The sequence below is a fragment of the Pleurodeles waltl genome, chromosome 6 (assembly GCF_031143425.1).
Source record: "Pleurodeles waltl isolate 20211129_DDA chromosome 6, aPleWal1.hap1.20221129, whole genome shotgun sequence".
In the NCBI taxonomy this organism is placed as follows: domain Eukaryota; kingdom Metazoa; phylum Chordata; class Amphibia; order Caudata; family Salamandridae; genus Pleurodeles; species Pleurodeles waltl.
In genome coordinates, this window is record NC_090445.1 from 1,134,129,492 (window position 1) to 1,134,154,266 (window position 24,775).

Below are 24,775 nucleotides of genomic sequence, written 5' to 3' on the forward strand. Positions count from 1 at the left end.
CTCCAAGACAATTCCAGGCCAATAGGTTTTTGTATAGAAAAATATCTTTTCTGAGTTTATTTTAAGAACCACAGGTTCAAATTTTACATGTAATACTTCAAATGAAAGGTATTGCAGGTAAGTACTCTAGGAACTTTGAATAATCACAGTAGCATATGTACTTTTCAAATAAATCACATATAGCTATTTTAAAACTAGACACTGTGCAATTTTCAACAGTTCCTGGGGGAGGTAAGTATTTGTTAGTTTTTGTAGGTAAGTAAACCACCTACGGGGTTCAAGTTTGGGTCCAAGGTAGCCCACCGTTGGGGGTTCAGAGCAGCCCCAAAGTTACCACACCAGCAGCTCAGGGCCGGTCAGGTGCAGAGTTCAAAGTGGTGCCCAAAACGCATAGGCTTCAATGGAGAAGGGGGTGCCCCGGTTCCAGTCTGCCAGCAGGTAAGTACCCGTGTCTTCGGAGGGCAGACCAGGGGGGTTTTGTAGGGCACCGGGGGGGACACAAGTTAGCACAGAAAGTACACCCTCAGCAGCACGGGGGCGGCTGGGTGCAGTGTGCAAACACACGTCGGGTTTCCAATCGAAATCAATGGGAGACCAAGGGGTCTCTTCAGCGATGCAGGCAGGCAAGGGGGGGCTCCTCTGGGTAGCCACCACCTGGGCAAGAGAGAGGGCCTCCTGGGGGTCACTCCTGCACTGGAGTTCCGATCCTTCAGGTCCTGGGGGCTGCGGGTGCAGGGTCTTTTCCAGGCGTCGGGATCTGGGAGTCAGGCAGTCGCGGTCAGGGGGAGACTCTGGATTCCCTCTGCAGGCGTCGCTGTGGGGGCTCAGGGGGGGCAACTCTGGCTACTCACAGTCTCGTAGTCGCCGGGGAGTCCTCCCTGAAGTGTTGTTTCTCCACAAATCGAGCCGGGGGCGTCGGGTGCAGAGTTGCAAGTCTCACCCTTCCGGCGGGAAACGCAGTTGTCTTGAAGTTGCTTCTTTGGAAACAAAGTTGCAGTCTTGGATGAACAGAGCCGCTGTCCTCGGGAGTTTCTTGGTCCTTCTAGAGCAGGGCAGTCCTCTGAGGATTCAGAGGTCGCTGGTCCTGGGGAAAGCGTCGCTGGAGCAGTGTCTTTTCGAAGTGGGGAGACAGGCCGGTAGAGCTGGGGCCAAAGCAGTTGGTGTCTCCGTCTTCTCTGCAGGGTTTTTCAGCTCAGCAGTCCTCTTCTTCTTAGGTTGCAGGAATCTGAGTTCCTAGGTTCAGGGGAGCTCCTAAAAACAGAATTTAGGGGTGTGTTTAGGTGAGGGAGGGCAGTAGCCAATGGCTACTAGCCCTGAGGATGGCTACACCCTCTTTGTGCCTCCTCCCAAGGGGAGGGGGTCACATTCCTATCCCTATTGGGGGGATCCCCCATCTGCAAGATGGAGGATTCCTAAAAGTCAGATTCACTTCAGCTCAGGTTGCCTTAGGGGCTGTCCTGACTGGCCAGTGACTCCTCCTTGTTTTTCTCATTATCTCCTCCGGCCTTGCCACCAAAAGTGGGGCCGTGGTTGGAGGGGGCGGGCAACTCCACTAGCTGGAATGCCCTGTGGTGTTGTAACAAAGGTGTTACAGCTCCTGCAAGGGGGAGGTGATAAGCATCTCCACCCAGTGCAGGCTTTGTTACTAGCCACAGAGTGACAAAAGCACTCTCCCTATGTGGCCAGCAACATGTCTCGAGTGTGGCAGGCTGCTAAAACCAGTCAGCCTACACGGGTAGTTGGTTAAGGTTTCAGGGGGCACCTCTAAGGTGCCCTCTGGGGTGTATGTTACAATAAAATGTACACTGGCATCAGTGTGCATTTATTGTGCTGAGAAGTTTGATACCAAACTTCCCAGTTTTCAGTGTAGCCATTATGGTGCTGTGGAGTTCGTGTTTGACAGACTCCCAGACCATATACTGGCTACCCTGCACTTACAATGTCTAAGGTTTTGCTTAGACACTGTAGGGGCACAGTGCTCCTGCACTGGTGCCCTCACCTATGGTATAGTGCACCCTGCCTTAGGGCTGTAAGGCCTGCTAGAGGGGTGACTTATCTATACTGCATAGGCAGCGTGAGGTTGGCATGGCACCCTGAGGGGAGTGCCATGTCGACTTACTCGTTTTGTCCTCACCAGCACACACAAGCTGGCAAGCAGTGTGTCTGTGCTGAGTGAGGGGTCTCCAGGGTGGCATAAGACATGCTGCAGCCCTTAGAGACCTTTCCTGGCATCAGGGCCCTTGGTACCAGGGGTACCAGTTACAAGGGACTTACCTGGATGCCAGGGTGTGCCAATTGTGTAAACAAAGGTACAGGTTAGGGAAAGAACACTGGTGTTGGGGCCTGGTTAGCAGGCCCCAGCACACTTTGAAATCAAAACATAGCATCAGCAAAGGCAAAAAGTCAGGGGGTAACCATGCCAAGGAGGCATTTCCTTACAGGCGTCCACTAGAGCTGCTTCCGGTTCCAGTCTCCAGCTGTAAACATGCCTTATCTGCACACTCTGCCTCAGTGCAAATGGTTCCGTACGGGGTATCGCCCCATCTCTGACAAATGAGTTGGAACACCTAAGAGTCCAATATCCAATTGCATGAATCTTGAAATCCGATCTGCTAAAGTGTTGGAGATCCCCAGCAGATGTACTATTGCAACTGATATCTTCTTCTCCAGGCAATAATTCAAGAAGTCATTGACAAGTTCTGCCAGCATCCTGGATACCTTCTGCCCAACTTGTTGACCTACTGTACTGTCGACACATTGTCCATCTCAGGCAAAATGGAACGTTCCACTTAGTCCTTCGCCAGACTGCGAATAGTGAAAGAACCAACCAGTAACTCCCAGAAAATTGTTAAGTAAATTCAGCCAAGTTGTCTGGGTTTCGAATCTATGGTGTTCTCAGGGAATGAACCGAAGATTGCTAGGCCGTTCCATGCCTCTATGTGGGTAAGCCACCAACTCAGTTCCGTTCAAGCTTCCTCCATTAACAGTGCCTCTTACTTGTACGAAAAGGCCCTTCTGGACATGTCTCATCTTTAGACACTGAAGGGCCCTATAGTGAAGGGGTCCTTGAATCGATGATGCCAGAAGACCCACTATTCCTGCTGGTTGTCTCAGTGTAAAAGTATGTGCTGATAACAATGTCCATTATTTCTCTTTAATCTTTTTTAAGTTGTGGCTTGGTAGTTCCAGTGTTGCCTTGACTGGGTCGACCATGAACTATGGACCATTCTGTGATAGGGGAGTCAAATTCGATTTGGTTTGGTTGATCACAAACTCTAGGTCCTCCAGTAAGGTTATCATTAACTGTGCAATGTTTTGCAGAGTAGTCATGTTCTGCGCCAGTTGGATGATGTCATCCTTACATATGATAAGGAGGTATCCGTAACCATGCCTGCCTCAGCAAATCTAGCAATATATGGATCCCATCCATCTTGAAGGGCCTGTATACCAAACAACCATTGAACGGTTTTAGGTTGCTGACTGGTCTTACTCCGGTGTCTTTTTTTTCTTTACAATATATATGTTGTTTAGGCAACCCCTACTGTGTAAATAGGAGTGTCTGATAGCTCTTTTGGTCTCCAAGTCTAGTATTTCTTGAGCGATAATGCCATAGACCTCTTCTTAAAACCTAAGAGGTTGTGGTCTTATCAATTGCATTGGGGAACCCCAAAACGTGATGTGGAAACCCTGCACTGTTTGAAGCACCCATGCATCTGAGGATATGTGCTGCCAGTTGCTCAGGCGCTCTGCTACTCTGCCCCTGGTCTTAGTATGGAAGAAAATTGAGTTCATACCTGTAGTAGTCTGATTTCCTCTGCTGTTTTTATTGGTCCAACCACTTTGAAATGTATTCTTGGATAGGATGAAAGGGGAGGATCCTCTCTGGTGAGGCCCATCTGCACTTTTGGGGCCTTTGTTGCAACTGGTACTTTGTGAAAGGAAACAGCCAGACGAGTGCCCCATGCCGCGTCTGGCCCGGCCAAAAGCACAAGAACTGAAAACCTTCTTGAGGGAGGTCTGGGCTTTACTGAATGCTGTGGAGGCCTGTACAAATTCATCTAAGCCCCTCACAAAAGCACTGCCGAAGAGATTCCCGTTAATGTCTGGTCCTGCCTCTACAGAAGCCGGCTCCCCAAATTTGAGGTCCAACCGTAATAATTGTTAGTGCCTACTTTCTGCAGAACAAGCATAATTGGCATTGCCTAATTGGCAAATGGCTCTCTGGGCCCATCCTGATAAAATGCCTGGATCAATTATGGCATCAGTCTTCTTGGCATCCTCTGTCATTTCCATAATCTTAGTTAAGGGACCCGTGACATCTAATAACTTGTCTTGACATGAATGCTGAGATTGATCAATGCCGCTCTTCGAGTCTCTAATTAACTTACCCATGAATGTCACCATGGTGGTGTCCAACTCAGGAGTAGCAGCCGCTTTACCCTCAATGCACCTCCTCCTGCTTCACATAACTATGGTCCTCTGCCATCAAATGAAGGTAGTTTAAGCAAAACAAGCAGGTATAATCTGCCTAATTAACTACACACCGTGTTATATATGCTGTAATAACCCTAACGCAAAATGGCAATGTCAAAACCTCTGAGGTAAGGGAAGCCTATAGGGCATCTCACTCATGAGAGAGGGTTTTGAAAAGCACCCCAGCTGAGCATTAAAATGGCCAACTCTTCTCCTCCCACCCCTCTAACTGATCCCCTGTGAGGGAGAACCCTGACACAGCTTCTGCAAGGGGCAGGGAACAAGCAAAGAATGCTCGCATTGACTCTCCTGGACACGTGCAAGTCCCATACTCCTCCTGCATTCAAGCGTGAACGCAGCAGTGTGAAACAGTCGACGGCCGCAACGCACAACTCTTACTCGTCAGGTGTTCAACTAGAGAAGCAGGAGTAGCACACAGTAGTTGCGCTTTGAAGTGAAATCCCACCTTTAATGCAATTAGACAATAAGGCAAGTGTCAAAGAACGGGCACTTAAATTAGCCTGCTTCAGGGCTCGAACAATCATAAAAATGTTACTAGACCTGCAGGTCGAGTAATTTAAATAATCTACTCGACCTAACTGTCATGTTCTTGACCTGTAAAAGGATCACAAATTGTGTGATCCTAGGCAAATATTTTACAGAGTCGCCTTTTTCTTCATTCTCACACAACTTCACCTTTAAATATGTGAGCTCAGCATTTCTGCAGTACAACAAAAACTCTTTTGTTTGATTAAGTCGACTAAAGTTTGCTGCATAAATCACAAGAATCTAGCCTACATACCCATGATGTCTAGCCCACATCACTTAGGACTTCTTTTAGTTTACTAACAACATTGCCATCAGGGCAGGAGTGTTTCTCCGATTGTTTAATCACTCAATTTTAATAAATATATTAATAAACCCAGATGTGGTAACATATTGTCATCTACACACAGTAACTTTCTAAGAAATGTCTAAAAACCTCTCCACTGACTTGCAGCTTGACTGATACAACTATGTAGTGTATTAACAGTCTTTGAAAACTGGGTTTCAGAAAGCATATCCTTTGCACATCAACACCTAAAGTATTCTGATTTTGTTTTCATCCTATTAAAAAAAAAAAAAAAAATCATCACAGAAATATATAAAAAAAGGGCTTTCTCAACTACTGAAATATATTTTGACATGTTTGCACAGTTGACTCGGTCATTTAAATGTTGTGTGTTGGCAAAAACCTGACACACTATATCCTTTTATTTTACATTCTAAGCAGCAGTTCATACAGTTCACCTTACTAAGGCCTGGAACTCTGCAGTCAGAAGGAAAATTAATTGTAAGAAAAACTGACTTTTTCCCTCTGTTTGTGAACACAGAGCAAGTGTGACATAAGAACAAGATTTAAAGGCATCTTTTATTGCCCCTCCCCTTTTCAACTGAACAGAACACCTTTTCAGGGTCAACTCGCCAGAAGGGACGAATAAGTATTAAAAATAGCTCGACATGATCAAATAAGACTCCCCAATGCGAGTGGTCGAGTAGATTTTTCGAGCCCTGTGCTTTGAGCAGCAAAGAGGACAGATGATGGAAGTCAAGCACTGTTAGAATATGGAGAACATTATGATTGGTTTATAGAGATCATTATTGATATCTTGTTTTAAGTGTTCATGGGAGTTGTAGTTTTTTTTTTTTTTTTTTACTGCTGTGAGTTTTCAGTAAAGGAAGAATCGCATAATCAAGAGCCTCCGGTCCTGCCATAGAATTACAATGGAAGTTATGTTTGTGTTTTTTTTATTTTTTTATGTTTGTTTAAATGTATCCTGATTATTTTCTCTAGTTTTTTTTTTTTTTTTGTTGTAGCAAAACTGTGATTGTAAAAACATTGATCAGTGCTGTTTCATTAGTTTTTAACTACTGAGTGATTTCTGATCAATCGTGATTAAATCTCAGTGCTCAGTCAATGAAGTGGATAAATGAGTGAACAGCTGCTGCTTCTGTTAGTAGTGATGGCTTGTATTAGAAAATGGCAGACTGAAATGTGAATTAAAGAGGCCATTTTGTCTGGGGGATTATTATTTTCTGGGAATATATTTATCGCTTTTTTTTTATTTTTACAAATATTTTCTTTTGTTCACAGGCAGTTTTGTACAGGAGAATTCAGGTTTGTATTTGATCATTTTGTGCATGTCAATGATGTAGGTTCAGTTTTTTATTTCAGTTCTTTCTAGTTAAATGTGTATGTAATTAGTACATGGCATGTTTGAATAATTTCTAAGCAAAATAAAACTGCAGAAAAAAACGAAAAGAAAAAAGAAAGGCGCTTTAAGGCTGTGCTTTTCTTTTTTCTTCAAGCTTGTTATAAAGATTAAATTACAGTATTTTATGAGTTTTGTTGGTGTAGACTCGAAGGAAAGTTGTTGATTGCTAGAACCTGTTTGTTGCTTAAATGTTGTCAGGTGGTCCCTTGAAAGAGCAATTGGAAAGTCAAGTTAATGAACATTTCCTCTCAAAGCTTCATTGAATTATTTTGTTGATACGGGAGTTACTCATTACAAAACAGTGCACCATAAAACACTCCTGACACCCAGGATAGCGATCTCGATGAGAGAATACTTTGAGAATAGGCTATTATGGTAATGTTTCAGGTAAAATATAGTTAAAAAGCGACGGAATTGCTCACTTTTTAGGTTGAGCACGCAAGCGCTCTGATGTGTTGTAATCTATCTGTGGGCTTATAACCACAACTACCGCACTCCCATCACTATCACTCAGTCATGGGCTTGCCTTTCAAAAATCTTTATCATTGGTAAATGCTCTACGTTTGTCTCTTCTTGGGGCAGTTTTGTTACCGCCTTGGCCATTGACCCTGTTACATGGATAACTGCACTTTTGCCGATACGGTTGCCTGCAAGTGAATTTCTTTTTGTGTCTCTCCTTCTCTCTCACGCTCATGGCGGCCATGGCACTTTGAATTGGCTTGCTTATGTCAACTGTTTTACTTTTCATTTTCAATTTATGTGGCAAGAAAAGTCAAGTTAGGAATTTACAACGCTAATAGCTGTAACGCGAGCAAAGGGAGACCCATTGGATTGCAGATGCTTGTTCTCAATTTCTTTACCTGAAGTCAGTAACCGGGATAAACACCAAAATACATAAAAATAATAATTAAAATTAAGAATGCAACAGCAGTTATGCTCTAAAGCCACCCTGGGGAGATCATTATATATCCATTGCATACTCCAGTAGGAATACTGGTGTCCCATTTCCTGTTGGCGTGGAGGTTAAAGCGGGCCCATTTTCAGGTCATTTCCTAAAAGCTGTCTGGCTGCGAAAGACGCCTTGTGGACATTCTGAAAACTCCCCTGGGAATACATTACACCCATTGCTTACCATGGGCTTTGTGCTTTGTAACTCACATTTTCTGTCTTTCTGTTTGCTGGTGTTATTTGTTTTAGGCTGTCCAGCATGTCTCCGTCCCTCCTGTGGAGCATAGTCTTTTCACCATTGTTCGCCTTCTGTAAACCAATCTTTAAATTCAGTTCTTATCTTGTCATATTTTCTGTTTGGTCAAAGACAGAGGTCAGTGTCTGTCCCTGTATTCTGGTGGGGATTAGTGTTTACTCTTCTTTTACTGACTTCAAGCTGAGAGAATTAAGTGGGAATCTTGCTGGGTACTGGGGGAAAAAAATATTTTCTTGTACACAACAAAATGCAAATGTCTGTAACTGAACTGTGCAAATATTTTTGAATATATCAGACTTAGGAAAGCACAATTGAAGCACTTGTTTTGTAATTCTGAAGTGTGTTGCAAATTAAGATTTTAATATGATCAAAACAAATCACTATACCAGGTGATGCCAGTACCACACATTATTGTTTGTGCGCTAATAGCTTTATCATTAAAACTATATGTGCAAATGTAATGGTCATTTCAACTGAAAATGTATTGTCTGTAATGGCAGTGTGCCAACACACATGCATGCTCCACTCTAAAACATTCCACCCTAAGCCACTTCATTCCATTCTTTGACACTCTATCCGGTTTGTGACACTCCATTCCACTCAATGCTGCTGTATGAAACTCCAATCGACGCTACTCTGCCACTTCATTACACTCCACCATGCTTCGCAAACCTCTGCTCTACGACATTTAATTCCATTTTACTCAACGCTATGCCACTCGACTCTAACACTTTGCTCCACTCTGCGCTACGCCACTCCACTCCATTCCATTCTATGACCCTCTACTCTACGCCACTCCACTGTACGACACTATACTCCACTGTGTACCACTTCACTCTAGGCCACTCTACGACACTCAGCTCTACGAACATAACTCCTCTCTATGCCCCTCCACTCTACTTCCTCCTCTCTAAGCCTCTCTAATCCACTCTACTCTGTCCCTCTAATCCACTCTACTCTGTCCCTCTAATCCACTCTACTCTGTCCCTCTAATCCACTCTACTCTGTCCCTCTAATCCACTCTACTCTGTCCCTCCAATCCACTCTACTCTGTCCCCTTAATCCACTCTACTCTGTCCCTTTAATCCACTCTACTCTGTCCCTTTAATCCACTCTACTCTGTCCCTCTAATCCACCCTACTCTGTCCCTCTAATCCACTCTACTCTGTCCCTCTAATCCACCCTACTCTGTCCCTCTAATCCACCCTACTCTGTCCCTCTAATCCACCCTACTCTGTCCCTCTAATCCACCCTACTCTGTCCCTCTAATCCACCCTACTCTGTCCCTCTAATCCACCCTACTCTGTCCCTCTAATCCACTCCACTCTGTCCCTCTAACCCCCGCTTTGTCCCTCTAACCCCCGCTTTGTCCCTCTAACCCACTCTGTGACTCAACTCCACTATAGAGCTCTACACTTAGACACTCCACTCTTCGACACTCCATGCCACTCTCCTCTATGCCACTAACATTAGCCATCTTGAGCAGCAGCCATCCTCGTGTACAGCATTGCTACAACACAAAATGCATTGCTTTCAGAACATTTGGAAACCCTTTAAAACTCAGTTGGGGTGGGGATGGATGGCAGCACAGAGTGTGATGCAGGGGCCTAAATAGGATCTCATGATCTTCTGAGGGAGTAGTTTCCTGAGGAGGATCAAGCTTAGCCAGAACTGTTCATCTTGGTCTCAGCATTGTGTGCCCGCTGATCCTCATCTTTGTAGTCAGGGCTCCCAACATTGTGTGCCCGCTATCCTCCTCATGGCACCCAATGAGTGCTGAACACATAAGGCTTTGTTGAGCAGAACATACCCATCTGGTTTCCATTCACATTACATGGTATTTGGAATATGAATTCTGAATGAGATTGTTTTTCTTGTCTGCCCACTTGATTTTAGTTTGTGCAGGGCTGTGAAATTCCTATCTTTTGGAGTCAAGCACAGAAAGCTTTCATCCTTATTCTGTCCTTGGGACAAGCAGGCAGTTTACAGTACCATATTATAGATCAGGGAAGGGCACTGTCTGCAGTTAAGGTAATATTTGTGTCCATATGTTAATGCTGTTCAAACTTGTAATTATGTTTCATTAATGCAGAGCCTTTATTATTAGGGTGAGTACGCTAGGAAATGTTGTAAGCTTGGACTGCACTACTGATAGTGGTTCCAGTATAGAAATGTCTACACACATTTGCTAAATTTAACAATGTGAGGCTACGTATAATTCTCCCAGAATGCTCTCTGATTAGATGCAAATATTTGCAGAAGCATGAAAGTGAGATTGGCGATTCATTGCTTTCCAAATCTAATCTCCACACAAAAAATACAACAATGAAAATGCTTTTCTACACAACTGAAGAATGAACTATTCTTGGACGAATCACACTTCAAACCAACGTATAATGGAAGGGGCGCAAACACAGTGATCGATTATGTCCTAATGTCCACTCACTTCGCACACCATCTTACAAACTATACCTTGCACAACATCGCAATTAGTGATCACTACCCCCAGAGCATAAATCTCCTACTATCCCTCCCTTTCGCAGCTAGGGAAGACAGCATCACACTGATAGATGACATTGAACTGGTGCCGCGCAATGGATACACTATGAAGTGGTCTCAGACAGATCCCAAGTCTTTATTAAAACAGGTTATATGCCAATGTAAATATGCTTTTGCAGACTGCTTAAGAGAGAACCCACACCCAGGTCAATGTCTAAGTGCGTTTACGATGATCACCCAAACCATAAAAGAAGCCCTCACTATTAGAAGCAGCAAGATAGAAAAAAAAAGGACGTACGGATGGTTTGACCATAACTGCACCCAAGCACACAAGAGATTGAAAAAGGCCCTAAATGCCCCAAAAAGATGCATGAGTGACATACGCAAACGCAGACAGGAATATAAGACAACAATAAAGGAAAGGAAATTGTCTATAAAAACAAATCTGTGGGAAACCCTCCATATAGCAAGCCGCAAGAAAGATAATATACTTTTCTGGCAGACAATAAATTCCCCCGCGTTAGGGGACAGACACTCCTAGGATGGAAATCGCCATCTCCGAAGAAGAGTGGGTAGCACATTTCTCTAATATATATTCACTGACAAGTGATTTATTAGACCATACGCATGACCACGACCACAAGGAAGGTCCGCGCCTAGATATAACCCCCCAATTTTGCCTTCAGGAAGTAGAGGAAGCTATAAACGAAAGCAAACCAGGGAAAGCGCCAGGCCCTGATGGCGTTCCGATCGATATATTTAAGGCCAATATTGAGCTGTGGGGTCCTGTACTGACACAGACGTTGAGGGCCATCTGCACATGTGGACCCCCACCATCTTGGAGAGTCTCCAACATAATTCCAATATACAAAAAGGGTGACCGCCTTAATCCAGCCTGTTACAGGCCAATTTCCCTGCTGGACACAACAGCTAAACTAGCAGGGAGAATAATCCTGAATAGGCTGCAATCATGGGCAGAGGAAAAGAACGTTCTATCTCCGGTCCAGTATGGATTCCGGAAAGGAATCGGAACAGTGGAACAAAGTCTAAATCTAAGTCTCATCATCGCAAAGTATACTAAGATTAGAACAGGCAATTTGTACCTGGCCTTTATTGACTTATCATCAGCTTTCGACTGCGTAATCCATGACAAATTGTGGGACATCTTAAAAAGCATGGGGGTGGAACCAGCCCTAATTCAATTTATTTGCGAAATGTACACAGGGTGCAGAGCAAGAGTGAGGTACGGCCTAAAAGGGGAATGCACTCGCCCCTTTGGTCTACACAGAGGAGTGTGCCAAGGTTGCGTTCTCGCACCGTTTCTGTTCTCAATGTATATAAACAATCTAGACAAAGAATTGGCCACTAGGTGTAAAGATGTACCACAAATAGATAAGCAACCTGTCCCAGCATTACTTTACGCAGACGACGCAGTACTAATGGCCAGAACACCAATAGCTCTCCAGAAACTTCTAACAACCTGTATTACATACATGACACAGCTGGGACTCACTGTCAATCGCTCTAAAACCTTCATCATGAACTGCGGAAGGAAGCGCAGCAAGACTTATAACACCACCATTCTAGATAGCAAGGTCGAAATCACGCAAACCTTTTCATACCTGGGCATAACATTTGATAAGTTGGGTTCCTGGGCCAACTGCAGGAAGATGAAGAGAGTACACCTGACCAAAACAACGATGGCACTTCGACTCTTCTCCAAAAGACTTGGGGGGATTACACCACCTAACATGATAAAGATCTATAAAGCTAAGTGTACTCCAGCCGTTACGTACGGGGCTGGAATTTGGGGACATACAAACTGTGATTTAGTGCAGACAGTGGAAAATGACTTCCTACGGCATTTGCTGAGGGTACCAAAAGGCACCTCATCGTATGTCACACATTCGGAACTCGGGGTTCCCTACATCACAGACTTGATAAAGATCCAGCCACTACTACTATGGCACAAAGTCTGGACTTCGGAACACACCAGTTTTAATAAGGCTATCCTGACCGACTGTACGAAATCATTATACATATCAAGGGTACCATGGTTAAAACACATCATGACCTTTTTCGAAAAAATGGGCAAGCAAGACTACTACACAAACCCAGTCTCTTTGCAGAAGATATCCAGGAAGGACCTGAGTATCTTGGCACTAAACTATCTAGAAGACATACGAAGGGAGGTGGAATAAAAAAAAACCTCAGTCATTTATAATCCAATAATTTTGACGGCTGAGGGTATGCAGCCGTATTTGGCAAACATGGTACTTCCTCGCCACCGTTACGTTCTCACAAGATTTAGACTAGACACATTCCACCGTCTAGTCTCATTCCCAAATATGAACGATTGGTCCACTGTGTTAAAACCATGTCCCTGTGATGCAAAAACACTTCAATCTACAATTCATGTGGTTTTATTCTGTAATTTCTACGCCTACCAGAGGAAGCGTCTAGTTGTTCCGCTTCTAAGGTCAATTAATCTCCCCCAGTGTCGCACAGCCTATGTCTGTCTCCAGTCACTATCTTCTTTAGAGATGTGCGGAATCCTAGCTAATTTTTTATGTTCTGTATTAAAGATAAGGAAATCTATGGAGGAGGCGATTGAATTGTAACTCATTTTTTATAAGGTTTTTATTTTTTTATTTATTGATATATTAGACTGACTCTGTGTTGTGTGCTTTTACATCTTTTTATTATTATTCTTACTATTTTATCTTATCTCCTTGACTTTTTTTTTTTTTTTCATTGAATTGTATGCACGCATCATAATTGGAGATATTTTATGACTGTTATGTCTTTTATGACTTGTTGAAAGTCGAATAAAGATTTTTGTACTTATACACAACTGTGAATTTTTAGGTACCATTTCTTTGAAGCATCATTTAGTAAAATGTGTTGATGCATGGTAATATTGTCCAAAATTATCCTGAATACAAAATCAGTGTAACCAGTTTCAGCAAGATTATGGGAAACATGTAAATAAACAAATGTTGGCAAAGCCAATAAGTCTGACATTAGTGGTCAGCCTTTTATTTTTGTCAATACGTGCCTTGTTTTGACATGGTTTTTGAAAAGCTTTATAGTTGTTGGCGTTGCCAGACCCTCACCATTATAACAAGCATTAGGAAAAATATTTTGTGGTCTCAAAATGCACACATTGCACATTAGTTTCTGGCACTGAACACAACTACTTTGTGTGCGATATACTAGTTTGTGAAAGAGCAGAATGCTGTCACTCACAGTGAAGCCAGCCGATTTGTATATAAAGAGAGATAGAATTTGATTAAAAACAAAAGGTGTTGGTTAATGCCAAACCTAATTAGAGGCCCAATTCTTAAAGTCAATAAAGTGTACCCATGGTATATGTCTTTGCATTAGTGCACATTTACGGCTTTCATTAATTCATAAGAATTTACAGAAGTAGGCTGGGAAATCGTATGCCTAGAAAATATTTGTGGATTGCATTTTCGCACGAGCAAATATGCATGTGTATATTTGCTCAAGCACAAATCTGTTGAACAGTTGCAAGTTAACCTTCCCTCCAACCACTTTTTTCTTAATCCTGAAGATGTTTTTGCCTTGTCAGCAGTAAATTTCCAACCTTTCTCAGCATGGGAAAAGACTGGAGAAGAGCTGGTAAAAACACTAAAACATGCAAGTTAGTAGGTTTGCACAGACTAGAAAAGGGCATTTCAAATCTCAAATATTGCTTACCAGGACCAATAGCCCCAATATGTAGATCTGCGGAAAGGTGGAAAAATAAGGGAATTGCAGACCCTACTATAGTATGAGCAATGACATAATAGGACCCAATTATCAGAGCTCTTATTTATTGAGAATTCTGCCATAATTTTTTGCTGCACTATGTGCTCCAAAGAGACAAGTGGATTTTTTTTTTCAGGACAAGTATATTTATGCAGCAACCTATCCCACTGACAAGAAGATATTTTATTAAATTCCACAACCCTGATTGTGTTATTTGTTTCTCTTTCTTATCTTAGTTGTTCTTTTTATTAGCACTGTATCTTTTCCTCTTCTCATCTTAATAACTCTGTGTGTTTGAGGGATTATGTTAACCCTTCATTGAATTCATGCCTTCTGCTGAACTGGAGGAAGCTTATTGGAAAAATGAAAAACCAATAATGAATTAATGAAAAAACTTACATAGCATACAGCTACTCCTGGGAGTATTCCGGCACTAGGAATATCGGAAACAACTGCTGTTAAACTGATGTTAAGCCCTGAGAAACAACCAAGTTTTTCTAGCTTGTGGTAGAGCGCCTCAGTAAATAGCAGACTTGTTCGATGTCTGGGTGGCCAAAAAATAAAGGTATTGTTGGGAAAAAGAATTAAGAATTCAGGAGATCAGTAACCAGTAGTGCACTGTTACCGCTTTTGCCATTGACTGCCTCTCTTAGAAATGTCCTCAGTCCAATACAAAACTGGCATTCTAAGTCCGTAAGGGAATGTTGGCTCACAACTTGAACAGGAGCGATATTCACTCTTTAAAAACAAAACAAAAAAAAAAACTTCTAGCTTCTCTTTTGCTAAGACAATACATGCTGAGCATGTTCCAAAAATACATTAGAACTACAGCAAAACAACAAACTGAGCCACAGCAAAACTATTTACAAGTGAGAAGAGAACACACTTCATCAGGCATTAAGATGTTAGAAACATTTTCCATTAAATATTTTCTTAACTTCTTTAGACATGTGGAAAACAGTTTTCAGGTAACGAGTTATGCAACTCTTACAACTGCTTTCTCCGTTAGGTGGATTTAAACTCCTCTTCACAACTACCTTACATTTCAATACCTCCCTTTTTCTGTTGACCTTGGAAGCTCATTCCATGTTCAATATTTCATACAGTATAACAAACCTTGAAACCTGCTACACCACTTCCTTAAAACCGAAGTCCTTCTTTTATCTCAAAATATCGTGATTCTAATTACGTTTCCTAGCTTCAAATTTGTGTCCTTTACAACATGCAACATGCTAACCCACTTCTTTGCCTCTTTTCTGTTGTATCCTTAACATTAGGCAATTATCTTGCTCCACACATATACGTTCTGTGGTGTCCTCTCAGCTTTTTTGTAAAGGGTGTTGGTAGACTGTGGAAGAAAGAATAAGCACACACCAACTTTTGTAACACTTCCACCAATAAATTATTACCAGCCATTATGCACACACCTTCTCAAACATTCTGTCTGCCCTCAAACAATTAGTTAACTTGAGAATGATGCAAAGTCCTGTTCCTTCTTAGATAGCCGTCAATCCATTTGGGCATGCATTGTATTCCTTTTTCTAACACCAACCTTTAGCCAGCCTTCTCTAGCAAACGCATAATTTAGGAATTCAATTAACAATGTGGTATCAGACGCATTTGAAAAACTAGCTTCTTTTCATTTACAATAATTGGTCATTACTTATGGCAAACACAAATCTTGGGGAACTAAGGATCTGATGTAGTTCTTTCTTCTTTAATGACAAGCCTAGATTGTCTTCACGCCACTTGCTCCAGTCTTATACTAGACCGGGGAATTAGTTTCTCACCATTCAATAGGATCCGCTATCGGGGTACACTCTCCAGAGTAACTTTAGCAAATGATTGCATGTGTATTCAAAACAAATCACAGGGATCAATTTCATTTTCAGGATGCATATTAAAAGAAATATATTGGTATCCTTGCCTAAGTGTTCTCTGAATAGTTCATTTCTAAATCTTATGACATGCAAAAATAACAGTGACTGTAGTGGAAGGCTCTTTAATCCATACAGTATGGCGAGCCTGATACTCAGACATTCTTTAAAGACTGATTTAGTGTCTCAAAGTAATAAATATTTTCGTAGAAAGGATCCAGACATCTGAGCATAAACTAAACATTTTTGGAAAGCCAAATTGCAAAATAGCATTTGACAAGTTGACATGTCTGTGATTGCGAGTTACAGTAGAAACAGCGGAGCAGAGAGACTGTTTAACAGTTACATTCCCTTATTGTACAAGGCTATGTCAGCTTGCCCCAAGTTGTGACAGTGGCTTATCAGTCCTATGTTTTTTTGTTATCCAGCAAGCAACATTGGCAATGGTATTATTTGCCTATAGCAACATTTGAAGTAGGAATAGTGAAACGACATGCACCCGGGCTCTTGGTGCAGTTGACTAATAGCTGGCTGCAAATTATCGTCATCCCATATGACAAGTTGATAACTTTGCTTCTGTTGCAAGAGCGGTCTGTCTAACAAATCTGTATACATCTGCCACATCTAGACAGTGATTATCCTATTCTTAGTATGTTACAAATATGGCGTTTCTCTTTAATCCAGCACCATTTGGTTTTGTTTCAATGAGAATCTAGTCCTTGTAGTACCTAGCCATAGAAAGTAAACATTGCCCCATGGCGCAATGGGGGAAAAAAATCTCAGTTCTTAATCCGACACCAGAAACAGGCCCCTACAGGCACATTGGGCCTTCATTAATATCCAGTGTTTGGCAAGCTGCGATTTGGTCCAGTACCTTGGATTGTCATTAAGACAAACGTGCAATAAGTTAGAGAGGGTGGTCAGTAAGAAACACTTGTGGTGGTGGAATCACTGAAGAGAAGAAGCTGGGATTCATTGTAGGAGATGTGATGCTGGGGTGTCAGTAAGTTGGACTTATTATTATAGGGTGATAGTCTTGTGTATGTTTCTCTTTGAGTGTTGTTCTGGGTATGTTTTAGGGTACTAAAGTTGTGGATGCTTCTTGTAGGAAGTTGGCTCTGTATGCACTATTTCAAAGTAAGGAATAGTATGCACAGAGTCCAAGGGTTCCCCTTAGAGGTAAGATAGTGGCAAAAAGAGATAATACTAATGCTCTATTTTGTGGTAGTGTGGTCGAGCAGTAGGCTTATCAAAGGAGTAGTGTTAAGCATTTGTTGTACATACACACAGGCAATAAATGAGGAACACACACTCGGAGACAAATCCAGCCAATAGGTTTTGTTATAGAAAAATATATTTTCTTAGTTTATTTTAAGAACCACAGGTTCAAATTCTACATGTAATATCTCATTTGAAAGGTATTGCAGGTAAGTACTTTAGGAACTTTTGAATAATTACAGTAGCATATATACTTTTCACATAAAACACAAATAGCTGTTTTAAAAGTGGACACAGTGCAATTTTCACAGTTCCTGGGGGAGGTAAAGTATTGTTATTTTTAGCAGGTAAGTAAATCACTTACAGGTCACAGTTTTGGGTCCAAGGTAGCCCACCGTTGGGGGTTCAGAGCAACCCCAAAGTTACCACACCAGCAGCTCAGGGCCGGTCAGGTGCAGAGGTCAAAGAGGTGCCCAAAACACATAGGCTTCAATGGAGAGAAGGAGGTGCCCCGGTTCCAGTCTGCCAGCAGGTAAGTACCCGCGTCTTCGGAGGGCAGACCAGGGGGGTTTTGTAGGGCACCGGGGGGGACACAGGTCCACACAGAAAGTACACCCTCAGCAGCGCGGGGGCGGCCGGGTGCAGTGTGCAAACAAGCGTCGGGTTCTCTGTAGATTTCAATGGGAGACCAAGGGGTCTCTTCAGCGGAGCAGGCAGGCAAGGGGGGGGCTCCTCGGGGTAGCCACCACCTGGGCAAGGGAGAGGGCCTCCTGGGGGTCACTCCTGCACAGAAGTTCCGTTCCTTCAGGTGCTGGGGGCTGCGGGTGCAGGGTCTTTTCCAGCCGTCGGGACTTTAGGTTCAGGCAGTCGCGGTCAGGGGGAGCCTCGGGATTCCCTCTGCAGGTGTCGCTGTGGGGGGCCAGGGGGGACAACTTTGGTTACTCACGGACTCGGAGTGGCCGGAAGGTCCTCCCTGAGGTGTTGGTTCTCCACCAGTCGAGTCAGGGTCGCCGGGTGCAGTGTTGCAAGTCTCCCGCTTCTTGCGGGGAGTTGCAGGGGGTCTTTAAATCTGCTCCTTTGAAACAAAGTTGCAGTTCTTTTGGAGCAGTGCCGCTGTCCTCGGGAGTTTCTTGTCTTTCTTGAAGTAGGGCAGTCCTCTGAGGATTCAGAGGTCGCTGGTCCTTTGGAAAGCGTCGCTGGAGCAGGTTTCTTTGGAAGGCAGGAGACAGGCCGGTAAGACTGGGGCCAAAGCAGTTGGTGTCTTCTGTTCTTCTTCTGCAGGGGTTTTTCAGCTCAGCAGTCCTCTTCTTCTTGTAGTTTCAGGAATCTAAATCTTTAGGTTCAGGGAAGCCCTTAAATACTAAATTTAAGGGCGTGTTTAGGTCTGGGGGGTTAGTAGCCAATGGCTACTAGCCCTGAGGGTGGGTACACCCTCTTTGTGCCTCCTCCCAAGGGGAGGGGGTCACATCCCTAATCCTATTGGGGAATCCTCCATCTGCAAGATGGAGGATTTCTAAAAGTTAGAGTCACTTCAGCTCAGGACACCTTAGAGGCTGTCCTGACTGGCCAGTGACTCCTCCTTGTTATTCTCATTATTTCCTCCGGCCTTGCCGCCAAAAGTGGTGGCTGTGGCCGGAGGGGGCGGGCAACTCCACTAGCTGGAGTGTCCTGCGGGGCTGGAACAAAGGGGTGAGCCTTTGAGGCTCACCGCCAGGTGTTACAGCTCCTGCCTGGGGGAGGTGTTAGCATCTCCACCCAGTGCAGGCTTTGTTACTGGCCTCAGAGTGACCAAGGCACTCTCCCCATGGGGCCAGCAACATGTCTCTAGTGTGGCAGGCTGCTGGAACCAGTCAGCCTACACAGATAGTCGGTTAAGGTTTCAGGGGACACCTCTAAGGTGCCCTCTGGGGTGTATTTTACAATAAAATGTACACTGGCATCAGTGTGCATTTATTGTGCTGAGAAGTTTGATACCAAACTTCCCAGTTTTCAGTGTAGCCATTATGGTGCTGTGGAGTTCGTGTTTGACAGACTCCCAGACCATATACTCTTATGGCTACCCTGCACTTACAATGTCTAAGGTTTTGTTTAGACACTTTAGGGGCACAGTGCTCATGCACTGGTGCCCTCACCTATGGTATAGTGCACCCTGCCTTAGGGCTGTAAGGCCTGCTAGAGGGGTGACTTATCTATACTTGCATAGGCAGTGAGAGGCTGGCATGGCACCCTGAGGGGAGTGTCATGTCGACTTACTCATTTTGTTCTCACCAGCGCACACAAGCTGGCAAGCAGTGTGTCTGTGCTGAGTGAGGGGTCTCCAGGGTGGCATAAGACATGCTGCAGCCCTTAGAGACCTTCCCTGGCATCAGGGCCCTTGGTACCAGAGGTACCAGTTACAAGGGACTTACCTGGGTGCCAGGGTGTGCCAATTGTGGATACAAAAGTACAGGTTAGGGAAAGCACACTGGTGCTGGGGCCTGGTTAGCAGGCCTCAGCACACTTTCAATTCAAAACATAGCATCAGCAAAGGCGAAAAGTCAGGGGGTAACCATGCCAAGGAGGCATTTCCTTACACTTCTCTTTAAGTGTTGTTCTGGGCATGGTATGATGAGGGGTTAGTAGTGGCTTGCATGTGTGATAAAAACAATTTCCCTGCAGATCTCTAGGTACCAGGCTATGTTACTCCGTTTACTACGATAGACTGATTGTCTCCTGCTTGCCGGTATGATATGTTTTAATACAGTTGTCAGCATGTGATCTGAATTAGTTATACTACATTTTATCTAGCCATGTCATGGAGCCGAACGTGCATTAAAACATTTCATAGTGTTTTACACAGCATAATGTAGTTAAAGAGAGATCTGATTTTTTTTATTTTTTATTTTTTTTAATGAACACTTGCTAGAATAAAGTGTCCCACCTAAAAATAGATTTATGACACAGATAGATGCTGTATGTACAGGAAAGTTGAACAGAGGAAAGGTGATTTGGAAGTCCTGGATAACCTCACACTTGAAGCTTCCCTCACTTTAGTGAATTACTGTCACAATGACCACAGACTGCACCATGACTTTATCTTATGTACATGAACAGGGAGACATCCATGCACATCAGTTCACAAGAATTCCACGTGACATCACACATCCTTTGTACAAGGACACAGAGGCGAGGATTATGCTTTCTCTAGCTTTACTCCTAAAAAAAAAAGCAGCCAATACCAAAAACAGTAAAATACATATAAGCAAACCACATTTCCCACGAGGCTTTGAACCATGTCTCCTCCGTAGTCCACCAGTAGTAACGAGGCATAACCTACAAAACAATGAAGCACCATCTTGACTGCCTCTTTCTTTGCTGTAACAACTACCCAACATAAAATTGGAACTAAGGGCCATATGTAGCAAAGGTTTTTACCCATTTTGTGTCTCTGGGGAAAAAGTGTTTGTACATATGGCCCCAGGTCTTTAACAGAAACAAACCACTGGACGATGAATTTCTTGCTCTAGGAATCACCGATTGCCAGACACCACCAACACCCAAGATAATCAAACTCCTAGACGTTTCAGCCTTGCTTCTGATCAGAACCTGTAAATAAAGAACAGGTATGTAAAATCAGAACCATCACCCTGAAATACTTATTAGGTCGGACAAAAGATAACAATCACCAACATGATGTGCATATCAAATATTCAAACGAACCTTAACACAACATCTTACTTGTCCCAATGGACGGGATAATCCTCTCATCCATGTCCTTAATTGAATCTTAAATTATTGTCGCCATCGCTAGAAAGTGTTATATTCTGTGGCATGACTAGAGGCTCCAATTATGCTGGTTCAAGGCTGATAAACCACAACAGAAGCATGCACAATAGGTTTATAATAAAAGGCTTTAAAAGACAGAATCAGATGACCAGTCAACCGCATGTAAAATATCTTCTAATCTGGTGCCAAGCACAAATGCCTTGGAGGCCATCACCCCCCTCCATCCCCCCCAGCAGAATGAGCTCCATAAACTGAGAAATCATTGTCCACTTCTTCCATTAGTCAACTAACCCATCTGGTTAAAGTCGTGTCAGATACTGGTTTGAAAGGTTTCTGAAGTGCTAACAAAAGATGGCCTAAAGGATAAATTGTACAAGACATAGTGTATTCCTCATATACCTTCAAAGATTGGACCATATATAATTTTCCATTATGAAGAAAAGCCAGATAATCAATAGATCGAGACATAGTTTTAGTTCTTTTTTAAATAATAAAGGAAACTCCATCAGGTGAAAACAACCTACCTGCTAAACAAGGGCTGTGACATTTGACACCTTTCGACACAAAACTAAACCTAGAAGCATTGGCAATTTAGAGAAAATCTCTTTGATAGACAACTCAGGATTGTCAGGCCGTGAATCAAACAAAGATAAAACAACATTAACATCCCACAGTTGAGAGTACATAGGCTTCAGATGGTTTGCCACCCAAATGCCTTCAAGCAATTTACATACCAAAGGGTGCATACCTTCCTGCCTACCATTGATGAGATTGTGTCCAGCAGACAGTGCTGATGTGAAATTATTTACTGACCTGTAACATGACCTAGATTCAGCACAAGTGGAAAGAAAATTGAGCACATCTTTCAAATCCGATCCTACGGGATCCACATCTCGTGGAAGGCACCAACCCACTCATCTCCTCCATGCAGAAGAATATCGTTTGTGGGTGGAAGAAGCCCAAGCTTGTGGTATAAATGCAGCAGCTGCTTCTAAAAATACCTTCGACCTTACCATGTCTCTAGATATTTTCCAAGCCAGGAGAACTAGCTAGCACTGAAGAAGAAGAGAGTGCGGAGAACCCACGAGTCCAAGAGCAGATGCGGGAACACTGGAAGAAGAAAGGGAAGAGATACCGGCATGTCTAGAAGAACCAGAAACCACGCTTGTGTCTTCCATAACTGGGTTATCAAGATTTTAGATGCTGACTGACACCTGAGCTGCAACTCTCTAAATCATGATGAAAGGAGGGAAGGTATAATTGATTTGACCTGACCAATCCTGGAGGAACGCATCCGTTGCCAAGGCTGTCAGATCTGGTCTGAAGCTGTAAAAGTCCATTAATGGACCATTCAGACGAGACGTGAAAAGATGCACCTGGCACCTCCCCAGGGACCGACTCACCTTCTGAAAAATCTGTGGCTGGATTTTCCAGTTGCTGTAATCCACTAGAAACCTGGAATTCCAGTCTGCTACTGTGTTGTTCTTGCCGGGAACATATTCCGCTAATACCATAATCTTGTGATGGGGCAGAAATGCCAACACTCCCTGTCTATGTTTGCAAGAAGACAAGACCTTGTGCCCACCAAGCAATTGATGTATCGGACTACAGACACATTCTCCATCCGAAGAAGAATACAGCTATTGCTCCTTATAGGGGAAAGAGACTTTATGGTGAAGGACACCGCCAAAAGTTCTAGACAATTTATGTGAAGCCCTAGCTCCTCTGACAACCATCAACCTCCAGTAGAAAAGTTCCTGCACCTTGCTTCCCAGCTCCAGCGACTGGTGTCGTGTTCGATGATGACACCTGGCATTGCTCCTAAAATGGCTCTGCTATTCGAAGCTTCCTTGTGGATGAGCCGCCACTGGAGTTTATCCCAAGCTTCGGAGGAAATGGGAGCCTGAGCATTGTATGCCGGACCTTTCTGGAGATAATGGATTTTTAGATGTTGAAGAGCTGTGTAATGTAAAAGTCCGGGAAATATCACTTGAATAGTAGAAGCTAACAGACCCACAATCTGTGCTAGGGATCTCAGAGATACTCTCTGATACAACAGTCCTCTTCAATTCCCGCTTGATAGACTTCACTGTTGTGTGAGGAAGAAGTTGGGTTTTGACAGTCTACCTGAAAACCCTATAGTTCTATTAACTGAGAAGGAATCACCATTATGGATTTTTGGGAATTGATTACAAACCCCAGATTTTATAGCAGGGACACTGTGGAGGAGAGATGACTCAACAGCTGAAACTTGTCCTGTGCCTACAGAATCATGTCGTTTAGATAGACAATCATGCAAACTCCTATCTCTGTTAGACATTCTGCCACTAGTTTTATGAGTTTTGTGACTGCCTAAAGAGCTTAAGACAGCCCAAATGGAAGGGAGAGATACTAGTACCATTGCTTTTTCCATTGAAACTGTAGATAACGTCTGTGAGGAGGCAAGATAGGGACTGACCGATAAGCATCTTTGAGAGCTAACTGAAACATCCAATCTTGCTCCTAAAGCAGATCTCGTAGATAAATACCCTCCATCTTGAAATGGCAGTTGGTCACCCAAGGATTGAATTATCTGCGGTTCAGCAGCGGTCTCTGCCCTCCACCCTTTTCCTGGACCAGAAACACATTGCTGGAAAAACGCCTTGTATATGGCAGAGTTAACGTAATAGCCTGTTTCGTCAAACGTTCTTGAATTTCAGAGTCCATGAAAGTCATGTCTAGTTGGTAAAAAAAAGTAGGGGGGGATATTTGAACAGGTACTTGAGTGAGTTCTATGTGGTGACCTTGAACCGTGTGTAACAACCAACAGTCTGCCAAAAGTTATTTTGCCCAGTTGTGCGCAAAGTGACATAGTATGCCCCCAAATGGAAGATTCGAGAGAGGAAGAGACATTACCTGAAGATTCAGGGTTGCAGGCTTGGAAGTCCTATTGACTCCTCTGTTGTATCGCCCAAGGAAGCCTCTGGACCTTCAGGGGAAGAAGTCCGCCTGGGCTGGGTCTTGCCAGTAACCTCTATGCCTGTAAGCGAATCCTCACTGAGGACCTGGTTGGTTGAAGCAGCCGGTCAAATGTCCTCTGCCACGACGGGCCCTGCCAAAAAGAGGGTTTAATACCTCCTTTATTGAAGACTGGACCTTGTCAAGAGAGAGGCGAAGTTATTAACAGATTTGCCAAGGTCCTTCACAAAACAATCACCAAAACGTTGACCCTCCGCTAAGGGACCAGGTTCGCTGCTGGCCAATTTCACCAATTATGGATCGATCCTTAAAAGCACTGGGTTCCTCCTTTCAGAAGCTAAGGCACAGTTAGCATTGCCCAGCATACATATCATCGCCCGCTGGGTCCAACCTGCTAGTAATATCTGGATTGATAGGGGTTGCCAGTATCTTGACCGTGGAGGGCCAGTTCAAGAATCTTCGCTAAGGGGCAGTAATGTCTAATACTACTATATTGACAAGCTCTTAGGGCTCTGTCTATGTCCTTGTTTGGGTCCTTGGCAAACGTTTTAGGTGGAGCGCGCAAGTACTTTGACCTGTTGTAAGTATTGTGGGCTTTAACCACGCCCATCACTTTCACTCGTTCGTGGGCTTGCCTTTCAAAAATCCTTTATCATTGGTAAATGCTTTACATTTCTCCCTCTTTGGGGAGGTGTTACCGCCTTTCAGACTGACCCTTTTACATGGATAATTGCACAGTTGTCAATATGTTT

General features: G+C 43.5%; 1 protein-coding gene across 5 annotated transcripts in view; it reads left to right on the plus strand.

Moving 5' to 3' along the window:
- The window catches only part of PPIH (peptidylprolyl isomerase H), a 166,364-nt gene that overhangs the window by 41,733 nt on the left and 99,856 nt on the right, over positions 1 to 24,775 (plus strand). For 3 of the 5 annotated variants that reach the window (XM_069240333.1, XM_069240331.1, XM_069240334.1), the window contains one exon: positions 6,608 to 6,631. The exons of the other annotated variants lie outside the window; for them this stretch is intronic. In XM_069240333.1, coding sequence (XP_069096434.1) covers positions 6,608 to 6,631 — 24 coding nt within the window. The remainder of the gene's footprint in view (positions 1 to 6,607; positions 6,632 to 24,775) is intronic. 5 annotated transcript variants of the gene reach the window in all.